The sequence below is a fragment of the Python bivittatus genome, unplaced genomic scaffold (assembly GCF_059951505.1).
Source record: "Python bivittatus isolate LINGU-HERP-01145 unplaced genomic scaffold, Pbiv_v1 ctg000210_np1212, whole genome shotgun sequence".
In the NCBI taxonomy this organism is placed as follows: Eukaryota; Metazoa; Chordata; class Lepidosauria; order Squamata; family Pythonidae; genus Python; species Python bivittatus.
In genome coordinates this window covers 9,742,667-9,759,073 of record NW_028277053.1, presented here as the reverse complement: position 1 = coordinate 9,759,073, position 16,407 = coordinate 9,742,667, and the positions used below count along the sequence as shown (strand labels likewise).

Genomic DNA, 16,407 nt, shown 5'->3' with positions numbered 1-16,407 from the left:
CTGCACTTACCATTTAAACTGAAGTGGTGATGTTTTAAAAAATACATACATAAGCAGACTTTGTTGATCTGCATGAGTGGTTCTCTGTCCCAGTTTCAGGAAGCAGGCTCTTTCACAAAGGACCTGGGAATGCCTCTTCTGACAGTCTCATGTTCAGACTCAGCCAAAAGAAGGTTTCAAGCTATTTTTTTTTTCACTTGCTTCAGGATTGAGTCACAAATTTGGGAATAATCCACTTTAGGGTGGCTCATTCCATCCTTGCAAATAATCCATGGGTGTCTGTGAGAAAAGAGAAGCTCTCTGTGAATCAGAACTTTAAGGTGAAAAGCAGATCTTGCAGTTTGCAGATCTCTCTCTGGTGGAGTTTTTGAAAAAGAGCAGCCCCCCCCCCCATGATAAGGAAGAGGAGGGGAAAAAAAGAGTGCATCTTTTCAACTATAAAATTTTAGAGGAGTACAGAGATAATGTTAAAGAAGGAAAATGAGTGGTATGTAGACATCAGCTTTGCCCTGAACGGAAGTGAGAAAGAGACTCAAGATTGCCCACCTTGATTCTCTTTGATATAAGTGTCAGGAGAGAGAAACTCTGTTGGCCTTTCAAGATCCTGTTACTATACCCTGCAACAGTAAAGCAAAGTTCCAGTAGTTCTTGACCTGGCCTTCCTTAAAAGGCTGGCAGAAATCTCTTTCCACCCAGCATTCACAGAAGGAGCAAAAAGTTCTACCTTCAGAGCAACAGGATCTCAACTGTGCTAGTCTGTGGAACAAGTGGACAGGAGGCTTCCTTCAGGTTTCAGTCTGCCAAAGACACTTCCTTTGGAACACCATGTTCTTTGCTTCACCTGATTTTAATTTATTCCTTAATGTATTTAAATAAAATTTAATGTGTACCATCAATTCATCTTTTGATGGGGAAGGCCACCCTTCTGTTCCCACAATATTTGAATGAAATCTTCCAAGAAAGAGTTTGCAGTCAACAGGTGCTGCTTGCAAATAACACTGGGAATGTGTGGGAGGAAACACCATGTAGTTTGAGGGGCCTTTAAGGATATTGGAGGAGCATCACTGAATATCACAGGCTTCTCCATTAGAACCTAATGGAGCCTTAGAATTTTATTTGTGTGTGTGTTTGCACCTTCAAGTCCATTTTTGACTCTTGGTGACTGCCTGAACAAGTCACTGCAGTTTTCTTGGCAACATTTTTCAGAAATGGGTTGCCATTGCCTCCTTCCTAGGGCTGACAGGGAGTGACTGGCCCAAGGTCACTCAGCTGGCTTTGTGCCTAGATGGGACTAGAACTCACAGTCTCCCAGTTTCTAGCCTGGTCCTTAACCACTACACCAAACTGGCTCCCTTTGTTTGCTTACCACCTTGATCGGAGTAAACATGATTTAACATGAGCAACCCTGAAGAACAACAATAATGAAACTTAATAGTACAATACGAGGATCGCTCACACATTCAACTAAACCACCTAATACTGTTTGCAGAAGATAAATCAGGAGAGTGCCAGGTGAACCCCTGGTTATAAGGTACTCCAAGCAACGGGAGCCACCACAGAGAACCAATGTTTCTTTGAATTGTGAGAGGAAAATTTTAGTAGCTTTTTGTATGTCTTAATGTTAGTTTTGATTGCATTTAATAAAGCCAAGTTAGCTGAAATGTGACCTGTAGGGTGATAACAGGAAATAAGTAAAAATGCAAGACTAAGCAAACTTGTTGATGGGAACAGACGTGACAGGGACGAATAGAACAGGAAAGTATGGTAAAATTAGCACCAAGGAAGTTATGGTTCAGTTGCTAAACCTAGGAGTCATGTCTATGGTTTGTGGTTTTAAAGGATAAAAAGGATTGCAGTGATCCAGGGGGTCTGGACCACTTGGTCAAGCTGTCTACCTGACAGCTCGGTCAAGTCAGTCAAGATGGTCGGCATTGCAATGCAAACCTAAGTGAGTACCTTGTATGCTATTGGTTGAATTTTTTTAAAAAACAGCTCTTTGAATTGGACCCAGAAGTCCGTTGGCAACCAGTATAATGACTGGAGAATGGGTACAATACTCACATAGCGGTCTGGCTGCCACATTTTGTACCAGTTGAAGCTTCTGAATTGTTTTCAAAGGCAGTCTCAACAAATGGTAAGTAGGGCAAGAAGATTAATAGTCCCAGAACATTCATCCAATGGTATTAAAATGTTAGGGGAGAAATTAATGCAAGAGAGAAGGAACCCTCCCTCACCACTGTAAGACACGGACTTCCAGATCTGACATGACATGATTTGGTGCACCTCTTTCTTTCCAAGAATTCAAAAATAGGTCTTGTAGAACCTCTTAGAAAAACAGAGGTTAGAACTAAAAAGTGTTGCAGGAAGGAATCAGTTTTCTCTCTGATAAATGAGTGACTAGGCAAAGCTCTGACTGGAATAATTTTGTGAAAGTGCCCAAAACAAGGTATCTAGGTTCTAACTGTGCCTCCAGGGGCCCATCCCTGCTCTAGAAAGTATTGTCTCATATGATGAAGACTCTTCTCACATCTCACAGCAGTTTCAGGTAGGTGTTAAATAAATGAGGGATAAATTTGAGCCCAGAGGAATCCCAGCCAGTGCTACAGAGCAGAGTTACAGTTTGTGCAGCGTCTGAAGAACCTTGTCAGATCACCCTGACTTAAGTTCAAGTTCAGTCCAGTTATCCCAGAAGGGTCCCACAACTGACAAGTCCAAGAGAATTGAGTTATACTCTCTTCTCTTTCTACCAAGATTCACCCTGTGAACAATCAGAATAAGTTTTGTTCCCTGCCTGTGCCTGAAGCCAGCTGAAAATGGATCTAAAAAGTCCACTTCATCCAGAACCAAGTGCCTGTAGTGGCAAGAAGGTCATATGAGCTTCAGTGGAGAAATATTGGGCTTTTAATGTAGCATAAGCAATCATCCTTCTGTTCATTTCTCAGTCTCCCCCAAAAAGGGAATGAAAATGCACAAATGGAGATAAATAATAGTTTGAACATGCTCATTGAGCAGAAAACATGCTGAGGATTGGACAAGGAAAGGAAAACAGGGAGAAATAGAAGCATGGAATAGGATAGAGTGGTTGGAAAGCTAATGTGCGCTATTATACATTTTAATTGTATATTTATTTATTGTTTTAATATGTTGTGAGCCGCCCAGAGTTCCTCATTGGGGGGAGATGGGCAGGGAATAAATAAATAAATAAATAAATAAATAAATAAATAAATAAATAAATCCACAATTGCAATTATTTTATCTAATCCCTCACTACTTCTGCTGCTTTCTTAGTGGTATTCTGAATTCATCTGCAATTTCTGCTATAATTTTGTCTCATATAGGTCTGAAAAGAGTCTAACCCATCTTATGAGGTTTACTTGAAAGAAACTAGAGAAGGACAACTGGCAGTATTTTGTGCGAGCCCTGAGCCATGGGAGAATAGGTGAAGGCCTTCTGTAAGCAATCCATTATAAATATGGGACAACAGATGATTCTGTGTACAGTGTGTGTGATGTATACTGTAGTCTAGAAACAGAAGGTCAGGGACTGTCAAGTCATCTTAAGCATTGATTTCAGCAGAAAACACTGTAAGTGCCTGATGTGCTCCACTGAAGCTGTCTGGATAATCTCTTAATTTGCAAATTAAGCACCTCTAAAACCTCTGTTCTACTGTATTAATCCAACCGCCTCTCTTAATCCAAGTGAACAAGATGTTACCTATGAGTTATTCTCATGATCTCAAAGGAAGGCTGATATGCTTTCCCCTTCCTTCCTTCCTCCCTCCCTCTCTTGCAGCTGGAGAAAAAGTGGACTTTTCCTTTGAATCACATTCTTTCATTTTTTGTCAGGAAACCTCTGTGCTGTGGTTCTGCAGCTCTTATGAGCAATCTGGTCTAAGTCCATCATTTCTCCCTTAACTTTCCAAGTTCAGCATCTTGTCTTCCTTCACTAGAGTTTTTCTCCTTTTGTCTGATATCACAACACACAGGCATGGTCCTAGGTCTTGGAAATAGTTCCTCGTCTCAGAATGTCTGGCATGGTGCCATGCTATTGTCATAAGTCAAAGAGGCTCAGAATGCAATTGAGATCTGGCATGGTGGTAACCAGGAACCTGTAGAGACTTTCAGGACATTTGTTTACATGTCTTTACAACTGGATTTGTAAAAATGGAGGGGGGGGGACTAAGGATTTATTTTAATTTTGTGTGGAGTGGGAATTAGATTTTTGTTGCTAATGAACAGTATTGAGTGAGGAGGAAAGAGCACTGATGGTTGATGTTCTTTGCATATGTACCTGTTGCTCAGCTTGTTTGGAGAGAGGTTGAGCATTGATTGGTTCCTGATGTTCTTTGTGAACTGTAGATTCACACTCACACTTAAGTATCTGTGGGGAACATCCTAATGTTACAGTGCAAACCCCATGACTTCCAGACAGGGATCTGATGTTGGGACACTAGTATGAAAAGACAAGCTTGGATCCATGATGTCACCATACGCCTATAATTTCTTCATTGTTGTGGTAACCTACAGATGCCTATGATTAGATATGACACTTCAATGTATTTATCCTTCAGTATAAGAAGGATCTGCCAACAGAGAAGGCAAGCTGGGAAAACTGCAGTTCTGTTTCACTGACTTAAGTGCCTAAATTCCGTAATTTATTTCCTTGTCTTTCACAATTTTAGAATCTGCAGTTTTAAAAAAATCTTCTCCCTTTAGTGGAAGGTTACTTGCAATGCATGTAAAAAAATGGGGCTTCAATCACCCAATTGCAACTGCCATCCTGACTTTTTTGACCTCCCTGCCATGGACACCCCTATTTACTTGTTCCTCAGACTCTCTTTAGATATGACGAGGACCCACATGAAGCTTTCAACACGTTCAGTTGCAAAGGTGCACAAAATCAGGAAGTCCGAAAGAGAAGGGATTGTTTTTCAGAGACCTGCTCCTACCAACAGCATTTAGTTTCCAACTCATGACAAAAAATTGGTTCTTCGCATAAACTGTGCCTTAGACCCTTCATACGTGGAATAATAATCCCTCATTTGACTTAAAAATATACTTTCTGTTTTGTTGGCTTTCATAGTCACGGTGAGTACAGGTGTGTTTACGTGTGAACAGTGTGATCATTTGGTCTGAGGTCAAGTTCAGAGGTGGCTCACATCTAGACCATTTTTTTAAAAAAATGTAAACGGTTTAAATTATGTCTTAAAGTTCAGCTTGTTTGATTTGAATGGGGCTTTTTCTGCTTTTTTTATTTTTATTTTTATGTGGCATCATATTTTCTTTTTCTTACTTTTTGGAGTCTCCAAAGATGACAGAAATGAAAAAAGTGCAATGTATCCTGTATCCTTTTTCTGTGCATGTGACACTATTGTTTAAAATATTAACTTCCTCATAGAATTAAAATGTATATAAATAAATGTGACTGATGTAATTTTGTAGGCTGCCACTAACTTTCAGGAGGGGATCAGGCTGTCACTACGATAAGCTTTATTTATTTGTAAATACACTTTAATTGGTATATAAAGCAGTATGCATTTCTGTGCAGAACATCTGAAGTATAGATGGGGAACATGAATTAAGTAAATAATTAAAGTAGACTTTCCTCTGAAATACTGAATGACTAAATGAGGTGATGCTGACAGCTGGGAAATACTGTTCTGGTATTGACTGAACATGGTTCTCATTTGCTTTCAGAATTCTCCTGATGTCAAGATTTTTTAGTGCATTTTTAAAGTATGGTGTCCCAAATGAAGTGGCTAGATTCAGTGGGTCAGAAACGAGCAAGGGGAAGAACGAAAAGACATCTGTATGTTTTTAGGTTTCAGCGTAGAAACAAGCTAAATTCCCCATCTGTGGTATCTGGTAGAAGAGGAGCAGGATCTAAACTGAAGATGGGTCAGCTGTTCCTTGTGACAGGTGGACTTTTTTTCCTCTTTTTAAATAACTAGGCTATGCAAGTATTCCAGTTGCTTGTAGTTCCAAGTAAGGGAAATAAATCAGCCCATTTGTCTGCTTCTCTTTAAGCTGAGGCATTGAAACAAATGAAATTATCCTAAATGTTTGCTTATTATGTTCTGTCAAATTTATACTAGCTTGCAAGTTGCTTACCCTCCTACTGTGTCACGTTTCCCAGGGCAAACCAAGCAGAAAGTTCTCTTGCACCAGCCCTCCTGGAACTGGAAATCGGAACTAATGTATTTTTGCTCAGAATTGTCAGTTCAAACATAATCTGTTTGAGTGAGAAAAGGCAGTATTACACTTACAGCAAAATCTCACATTTCTTACACAGATTTCAGTTGCTGCTCCAAACTACTGGTGTTTAAAATAATTTACAATAAAAAAATTAAAGGACATTTCCAGTGGTAATATGGTTTTCACCAGGCAATTAACAAGAGAGTCACAATTAGAGGGCTTTTGTGTTCATAATTGATTCCTAAGCATGGATGTTGGGCGGGGGGGGGGAGAGTGGAGCAAGACAACTGATAACATGACCTTGAAGATGGCATCTTGCAAATGTTGCCGTTGCAGTGCTAGGATCAGGCATCGCAGCGCAAGTGTGTAACTGTGTTGGGGGTGAAGACAAAATTGCATGTATATTGTTATTTTGGCTTCACTGTAGTTTCTTAGGGATGCTGCTAAGCTATACTAGGAAATAAAATCCTCCTCGCAGATAAACACACCTGCATTCTGTGTAACTTCATACTGTGCATATATTTTACCCTGCCTTTGATTTTCTGTTTGTGTGTGTGTGAGAATGAGCAAGAGTGCAAACGTTTTCTCCACATTTCTGAAACTTGACCTCTTTTATGCTGCTCTCCAAATATACTGTTTCGCTGCCAGTACAATTGATAGGATTAGCTTGTTTCAATCATATTTTATACGGCTTGTTTTTGTGAATCTAGTTAGACCAAAAATGTATGGAACATGAGAAAAGCAACAGAAAGCTGTAGGGGTGGGGCAGAGATTCTCAAACTGCGATTTGCAAACTCCATTCAAATAGTCGAGATTATGTATACTTGCCCTGCATATGACTTTGTTCTTCTCCAATAACAGAGATCAAGGCCATTCTGATCTGAGTTTATCAAGAAAGGCCTAGGGGCCCATGCTTCTCATAATACAAGGCCGGTTTAACGATAATGTGGGCATGGCAGAAAAATGTAATTGTAATATGAGTGTGTTAAGTGGTCTATCAAGACCTTCAGCGATTTTTAAGTGGTCTTCCGGCAAAAAGGGGGAGAGAGAGAGGGCGGGGGGAGGAAGTAGAGATCTGCTGGGCTGGTTTAATAAGGCAAAATGTAAAGCATATGTCACCATATGAATATAATGAATATTTAAGATTTAATTTTAGGAAGCTTGAGGCAGTAACAAATGCCTTTAGAATACAATGTGCTGAGGGCATCAGCTTTTGGAAGTGCTGACTGAAAAACAAATAATTAAATTAAATTAAAAAATCCAGCGACCTGTATGAATGCAAATGGACTGATTGGAGACTCCCAGTTTCAATGTGTTTGGAAATATTCTTGATTATATGTTGTTAAAATTTCTTATAGCAATGTGTCTGCTGTATTATGAATTGAATTTGAAATTTATTATCAAATGTTACCAGGAATGGTAATGAGATATCAGTCCAACATTAATTGGTGATCCCCCCCCCCATTTGGTTTTTTCAGTACCCTAATATTTAGTATCCATTAGAAAGGCAGTCTTGATTCCTAATGTCTGATCAAACTTCAGCTTTTTACTTTTCTTCCGTTGGCTCAATTGTTGAATTTAGGAAAATCACATTTTCTGTACCTCCCAAGGGTGTAGTACTTGATAGGTTGGGAAAAATGCCTGAGCTTTCTCATAGATTCAGTACCAATATCATTTCATTGTTTCATTTTATTTTGGTCAGTGATGAAATCAGACACAGAAAAATGGTGAAAATTAGCATAAAATAATCCTCATTTTTAAATGCTCTGTATGTAGAAAATGAGCTTCTGTCTGTGCTAGATTTTTGCATACACATATATTCATAAAGGGCAATACCTGTCCTTTATTATATTCTATCCTTACAGTAGGAAGAGAACGCTATGCAGTTATTAACTTTTAGAGGCAGATGATTTATCTTCTGTTAGAAAGATATAAACTGCCAGTTAATATTTTATCAGCTGATTCTGGACCCTTTTAAGTGAAATGAATATGCTCTCCAACACTTCCTTTGTGATTGCAGTCATTCTGGTGTACTTTTATAAGAGTTTCTTTGTTTGTTCATCAACCCCATCTGGATGCTATGAAAGGGAATTGCTACACATGCAAAACAGTGAAGGAAAAATAGATTGTTTTGCTGCTAGTATCATTGCTCATTTTGGTTCCAAGTTTTGGTTCAGACAACTGGTAGTGTATGGCCATAAAGATGTCTGTTTCTTCTGATGTTTGTGCAGGAAGTAAGGCTGAGGAAGGCCCTTCAGCTTCTATTTGTAACTTGGCTAATATGATTAGTGCTTCTAAGAGGCCATATGAGATTTGAATCCATTTATCAATGTGGCCTCTGTTATGTGAGGATGTGAATGTTGACAGTAGATTTGGAATAGGTTGGGGCATTCCTATAATCTCATCTAGACCTCAGCTTTCCAGAGCTAGTGTTGGAGCCAAATTTGGAGCCAATTTCAGCCAAAAGAAGGAGATAGTTTGCTGTCCGCCCAAATCCAGGCTTCTGGCATTTATACCAAGCTGCCTAATCCAGATATGTCATCCTGTTGAGCCCAGTGTTCCCTCCTCTGCAGTGGCCAAAGTAGCCATAGGACCTCTTAAGGTTACAGATCTACCTCAGAACCATAGTTTCAAAGTGACTAGTTTCCATGTTGAGGTAATCTGTAATTGCATTATTGTAATTGCTTTCAGGCACATTGCTAAATAACATTTGAATTTCATTATTTCTTTTCTAGGCCCACCCAGAATTGCTGATAAAGTAATCCACCGGCAATCTGTAAGATTAGGAAGAACAATTAAGCTTCTCTGTCCAGTAGAAGGTGATCCGCCACCTCTTACTATGTGGATGAAAGATGGACGGACCATCCACAGTGGATGGACAAGGTTCCGCGTCCTCCAGCAAGGCCTGAAAATTAAGGAAGTGGAAAGTGAAGATGCAGGTACATACATCTGCAAGGCCACCAATGGTTTTGGCAGCATGAATGTGAACTATACCCTCATTGTGATCGGTGAGTACAGCAAAAGTTCACTGTGTTCCATGCGGGGTGAGATCTGCCTCTGATATATCCACTCTGTAAATAATCTACCAGCCTCTAGTCAAACTAGTTTGTCCCAATGTTTGAGGATGGCCAAGGCAGTGGGGGTGTTGCACATCTCCGTAGGGCAGTCAGCAGCGTCAAGATAAGATTAGTCAAGGCTGGGGCCAAAGGTTATGAATAAACAGGCGTGATCTAATAATCACTGAGACACAGATCTCGGTGAGTTCCATGCCGGAAAAGTTGGGTGATAACAAGAGGTCACTCCAGTCTTTGTGGTCTCTGCCAGAACATAGAGCCTCTTTACTAAACGTGTGTTTCAGTCTCCACAGCAAGGACACACGACTCCTGTTATCATCAGGAATAACAGTAGGTGCTGGAATTATTCAACAACCTGGCATGAAGCCTAAATGTTTTCTGTTCCATCACAGTTTAAAAATGGAGTCTCAGGAGAATGCATTCTGTGTCCTGCCATAAGGTGGAGTTAAAAAAAAAAGGTGGTGGTGGGGATTGTCTTGTACTACTAGAATTACACAGCGTTCTGCTCACACTACTCTGCAGAAACACTTAAAGGCCTGGCGTAAATATATATTATTTAATATACAGCATGAATTTTCTGTGAACGGTAGTACCTGAAGTAGTCAACAATAACATGCAAACAAAATTATTGCTTTGCTGAACGTAGCCTGTGTGTTTCTCCCCCCCAAGCATTCTCCTTCAATTTGTTGGAAAGAAATGGCTTTCACTTTGCTCCTTTTTTCTTAAGGGAGGAGGACATTTGGGTAAAATCAGTGGCAAGATGGTTTGAGGGATAGATCTTATCCACTGAATACTCATCTCTTCCACAATTTACAGGCTCCCTGGTTTTTTCCCCCTGCTTTAATTAAGTCCCAGTGAAAGATGTTGCTAGGAGGAACCCTCCCATGGTGCTTTTGCAGCTGAGGAAATGTAGGCAGCCAGGAAAGTTTCTGAGTTATGGAAAGTAGAAAACAACAACAAGAGTGATACAACCCCAGCAGCTGCAGAGGTGGTCACTCTGCAATGGAAAGGTGAGCTCAGAAACACTACCAAAAGAAGTGTGGACGAAATCTGAAAGCTGGCTGAGAATGTAAAACAGAAACCTCTTTTAGAGGGCATGAACGCTTTCAGGAACTTAAAAGAGAGAATATGAAACACTATTTTATACATAGCAAATAATTTAATGAAAACCCAAACAGTGAAAGAAATAACCACACCATTTACTTCAGTAAACAGCTGGTTTTTGTTTTGTGTCAGAATAAAAATATCTTTGCGTACGAGGAGAAGGCGGCTGCAAATAGACATTGAGGAGGAAAAGAAAGGACGGAGCAATTGAAAATACTCCTTTTTCAAAGCTCCCAGTTTTTGCTCCATGTTGTGCAAGATTCTAGAATATTAATTATATAATAAACAGGACGGTGGGGCTGGTGAGAAACAAACTGAGCTTTCTTAAATCTTATACTGTATATCTGAACTGGTAGGATTCTGTAGATTAGAAGGAAAATCAATATGGCCCATCTGGTTTTGAGATAGGTGGTTCCTCCTTTTTACATGCTGGCAAATGTAGTCCTCTTCAGGCCCTACAAAATGGTGTTCCTGTCACCTCATGAAGAGTGGTGAGCTGCTCCTCTTCTCTCAATACAGAGTATTGGCTGTGTAAGGGAACAGTTGGTCTCCATTCTTACGCAGCCGCTGTTTGCAGCAAAGGATCTGACTCTTCTTGCACCGTGGTTGGAAGGCTGTTGTTCGTAGAAGGTTCTTCATGACAGGCAACCATGTTGTAAAGGCAGAGCTGTCTCTTCATGGATGTGATTAAGAGGGGGGATTCTGCTTAGCACTCTTTCCTTGGAGCACATAAAACAAACCACTAAAGAGAGCACTCTCTTTCTTCTTCCTCAACACCCATCCTGCCATAGCAGTTGGGGTAACTTTTGTGGTAAGTTCTCCAACTCAGGTTTCCTTGAACATTTTGATTGTGCAAGAATGGCCTTTTGCCTTCTGTGGCAAAGCTGGTATTCATTCTTCTGCTTCTGCCTCAATTCTTTCTGTTATGATTGTAGGTCTTGGACTTAAGTTCCAGAAATCTTGTGCTGTTCTGCTAAGGAGGATGGGGATAAATAGCATGATCCACAAGCGAAACTGTTAACTAGGCTAAAGAGAAAGCAGAATTTCTTCTCATCGTTGAGCTTAATAGACTTTGTGGTTTACCACAAGACTCGAGATGCTAATTACAGTGGAGGGACTGGTCTCCTATTTAATCAGAATTAACATTCCATGGATTAAGTACAAGAGTCTGTTATCCTACAAAATTACCTATCTTCCCAAAAAACAAACGTGTACAAAAATGTGCAACTTATGTTTAAAATAATCCACTTAAGTCCTTTTCTCTGGCAAGTACTGAATGCTCTTTTGTTGTCACAGTTTTTTTACCACTGGTCATTCAGCAATGGCCTATCGAAGGCGAAGTGGCCCCATAAAGTATGCATGCATTTATGGTAATTGATAAATCCAAATGTTCGAAGATAACAAACCAACGAAGACTGTTGCAAGGCTTTTGTTTTGTTTCTAATACTTTCACTAATGTAGAAAGTCTGAAAAGCAGATTTTTTTTTTTTTTTGGTGTTGTCTCTTAACTTGAGGACCAACATTTATTCTTTAATTTTCTAGAAGCGTTCTTCCTGTGAACAGGGCTTATGTTTTCCTGTTTTATTCTCAGGGTGCGTGAGAATTCTTTTATCACTGATCTTGTTGGTGTCCTCTTGGTACTGACGTTCTCAATGGAGGTGGCAGAGGCAAAGCTGCTTATACTGCCATATATTTTATCTATGTATCTTTCCATAACTCTGCAACCTCTATGACTTCCTGCGCTTTGCTATCTGAAAAGTCTCCACAGGAAGAGTTCCTTCATGATGTCTTACTTGGTATTTAAATGAAGCCAGAGAATCGACCTTGTTTTAATAAGTAGCACAAAGTAGATCAAGATAGTTAAACACAGAATCAAAAGTCAACTTTGGGATGTCTTCCCCTCATCTGTTGCTCATATTAATATGAACTGGGATCTTAATGGAAGGAAGAAGAGCTACAAACCAGAGTTTTCTTGCACAGGCTCCATTTATTTACATGCATCTTTAAGGATGTGGGTCTAAAATTGGGTCAGGTTTTCCAGTTTTCTCATACATTTGTCGCCCTTCTTCTTTTTTAAATATAATTTTTATTAAGAATTTTAATTACAGTAGTAAAAACTAATACAAACTAATCTTAGAGAAAGAGAAAAAAATGGAAAGGAAGAAGAAAAAGTGCAGGAAAAAAGAAAAAGAAGGAAAGAAGAAAAAGAAAAGAAAGAATATAAAAAAGAAAAAGAAAAGAAATATAGAAAGAAGTGACTTCCAACCTTCATCACAAGAAGTATAAATAAATTTAATAACTCTTCACCTTACGCTTGTCACCCTTCTGATTAAAAAGAGTGGTGGGAGGAATGTCCTTAAAGACCTCCGTTCATGGAAGAGATTCCACACGTGGACACACACATATTGTGTGAGGTGTGATGTGCTCTTGAATGGAGAAAACACACCAGGGCCCAGTGTCCAGGTTGCCCCATTTCTGTAAAGGGGAAATTGAGGCAACTGCCTGTGGCAAACTTTCGGTCTTTCATATAGTAGGAAAGGGACATCTCAAATGTAGCCACTGGCAAAGTTAACTTCCTTTGTTTGTTCTAGGGTTAAAATAAAGCTTCCATTCATTCCCTTTCTTCGTTTCTCTAACAAATTCTTTTTCTCATGTTTATTAGGGTTATTTGATTTTCTGACTTGTTTCACAGTGCAGCTTACCAACCCTTCATTTGTTGGCCAACAAAAATCCTTTAGTTTGAAAAGATTTTCTTGCTTCCCTTTCTTTCAGTTTTAATATGGGAGTTAAATTAAGAAGGTGATAACACCTGTTCACAATTTAAAGGAAACGAAAAGATATTTTTTTTCCATGGACCTAAGCATGAAATTCATACATATACGTACATGTATACAGTTTCACCAGCGTGTTCCATTCTGTGGTAGACAAATGCAAAGCAGAATTGCTGCCAGTGTAAATTTAAACCCTGGAAGACATATGGAGATGTTTAATCCACAATTCCTTGCAGATGTTTTAGAGTATATGACTGCTATTACATCTATGCCTGCATAATTATATTTATTATTAGCATTACTTTAAAAGAAAGGAAAACATAGTCTCAACTGGTCTTGACATCCAAGGAGTATTTGGATTGAGTCCATACAATGGATTCCTTTTCATTTAGTGACAGAAATTAAATCACTGTCTAAGCTAAACTACTTTCTGAATCAGATGATCAGATCACCCTATGCCAGTTATCAATCAGTCAGAACAGATGTTGTCAACAAAATTTGGTTTTGAAATGCAGAAAACGCCTTGCCTTACACTTCGGGTTACGGTGATGGTCTATACCAGCATTTCTCGACCTCAACAACTTTAGGTTGTGTGGACTTCTGCTCCCAGGATTCTCCAGCCAGCATGAAGTCCACACATCTTGGGCAGCAAAGTCCAAAGACTGAATCCCAAATCAGGAAAGGCACCAAGAGAGATCACCTACTTATGGTTCTACTGTCTTTTATTTTTAAGGAGCAAGTGCAGCCAATGCCTTAAAAAACCAAAATCTTTAAAAATATAATTAATTTAACCAACGGTCCCAATGATATACTCTGTTTGAATTGTCTAAACTTGCTGTAAATTCCGTCTAGGTAGATGGGAATGCGGGAAATGCTCATCTTTCTCTTTTTCTCTCCCCACATCGTAGACTCATCTCTGTTAAGATGTCCATTTCCTGTTGATATTTCTTAGTGGCTGCGTTTCAGACTGAGGATTCAGCAGTTAGACAGAACCAGGAAAGCACAGCTTTTCAGAAAGTTTTCTTTTAGGAATTCTAGCTTTATTTGCATCCCTAAACTGCTATAGCTATAGCTATCTTTAGAGCTGCTTCCTGTTTATACATCTCCTTGAGGAATATAGCACAATTTGATGGGGATGAATATAGAATGAATTGAATGAACCATGTTAGAACCACTGGTCTTCTCCACTTGTCATAGGTTATCCCCTCCCCTTCATACTGCTGCTTTGATATGTTCCAATACCACTCACTGAAATTAAATAAAATGTAATTACTCTGTAATTATTACTTTTTCTGCCTGGTTAGAGTTTGCAAACCTGGAATAGTTTCTCTGATATTCACATTAACCTATGTGGTAGATTGATTGATTGATTGATTGATTGATTGATTGATTATGTGCCATCAAATCATTGTCGACTCTTAGTAACCACATAGATAGATCGTCTCCATGATGATCTGTCCCTAACCTGGTCTTTCAGCTCTTCCAACGGCACCACCATAACTCAGTCCATCCACCTTGCTGCTGGTCATCATCATCTTCTCTTTCTTTCCACCTTTCCCAGCCTTCTCCGGAGAGCTAGGTCTTTGCATAATGTTTCCGAAGTATGATAATTTGAGCCTGGCCATTTATGCCTTGAGTGAGAACTCTGGGTTGATTTGTCCAGTTATCCATTTGTTTGTTTTCTTGGCTGACCACAGTATTCTCAGGAGTCTTCTTGAAGCCCAAAGTTCAAAAGCATCAATATTCTTCCTATCTCGTTTCTTCAGAGCCCAGGTTTTGCTTCCATGGAGTGTCACAGGGAAAACCATGGCTTGCACTATTCTGATCTTTGTAGGTATAGACACATCATGGCATTTGAATATCTTTTCCAAGGCCTTCATGGTTGCTCTACCAAGTGCTAATCTGCAGCATATTTTTTGATTGTTCCTTTACTGTTGATGATCGTAAAAGGCAGAAGCTATCCACCACTTAGATGTCAGTTCTAAGGCTGGTTTTTCTACCTGTGGTCATTAGTTTCTTCTTTATATTTAATTTCAGTCCCATTTTTTCACTGTGCTCCTTGACTTTTATTACCAGGACTTGTAGATCCTTTGCATTTTTGGCTCTCAAGGTAGTGTCCTCAGCTTTCAACCAAGTAATTTGCATGCAGATTTCAGTTTCTGGTTTCAACAGAATGTGGGGGGGGGGGGGGGAAATCCTCTTTCTAAACAATGGATTTCAGCGTTCAGTTTGTATTCAGCCCAATAAAACAATGTGTTTATATATGCCCAGCCTACTTACTGTATTTTATATTAATCCACATTGTTAAATATGCAGTGAATGTTTACATTGCATCATTGCAAATAACAGCCTCGAAAAGTTCACATGGGCTTTCCCTATCAAAATATTCAGTTCCTTATGAATATGTTAGCCATTCAAAGCATACAAAAAGATTACTTTATTCCAAACATTTCATCCTGCAACTTAAGCTTCTCCTTTTTTCTTTAAATAAGATTATGACCTCTTAGCCTATTAATTATGACAGATTTACGATATATTAACATTGAGATGGTGCTGTGTTCATCATGTCAGCCAGACTCCACCGTGCCATGATTGCAGTTTACTTCTGTTGTCAGCTTCATGGCTTTTCAGTGTCCTTCTGTTATGATTTCTGCATAAAACTGAGCAGCTGTACAGCTCAGGAGTTGAGAAGTAAAAATGTTTAAAGCATGGAGCATCATCCATCAAACTGCATCATCCATAAAATGCCAGATTTCTTTTGCCTGCATTAGATAGGAGAAGATGGTTGCCCATCCATTTTCCCCTTTGAAGTAAACAAAATAATATAATAACTCATGGCAGTAGGAGACAAATAGTTCCTTCTATCAGTTCCTTTCAAGGCGTTTTGCTTCTGTCAAAATAAACCTTTGAACCTATGATTCTGTCAAGAAGCATTTGTAAAGGAGATTGGAATAAGAGATGTCTATGCTATTAGAGAATGAATCCAACACTTTCTTTTATTTGAACATCACAGTCTTGATTCTTGTTGAGATGTTGCGACACAGCACCGCGGTACAATAAGAAGGCAAACCGAGCAGAATAGTGTGGTTATTTGTACTTTCACTTCATGGCCAGCAATCTGAATAAAACCAAGTCAGTTATATAAAAGGATGGCAGTACTTTTCCATTCTAAAAAATGTATAGTAGAGAAGCTCCTTTTCTATTTTCTCACCTTGTACCTTGGATGCAAATTTCGACAGCTGCCGCCTCCTCCTCCTCCTCCTC

The 16,407-nt window shown here is 39.3% G+C and overlaps 1 protein-coding gene across 2 annotated transcripts in view; it reads left to right on the top strand.

The window, feature by feature from the left end:
• The window catches only part of FGFRL1 (fibroblast growth factor receptor like 1), a 179,074-nt gene that overhangs the window by 73,204 nt on the left and 89,463 nt on the right, over positions 1–16,407 (top strand). For both annotated transcript variants that reach the window (XM_088139448.1, XM_088139449.1), the window contains exon 3: positions 8,930–9,202. In XM_088139448.1, the coding sequence (XP_087995574.1) occupies positions 8,930–9,202 (273 nt within the window). The remainder of the gene's footprint in view (positions 1–8,929; positions 9,203–16,407) is intronic.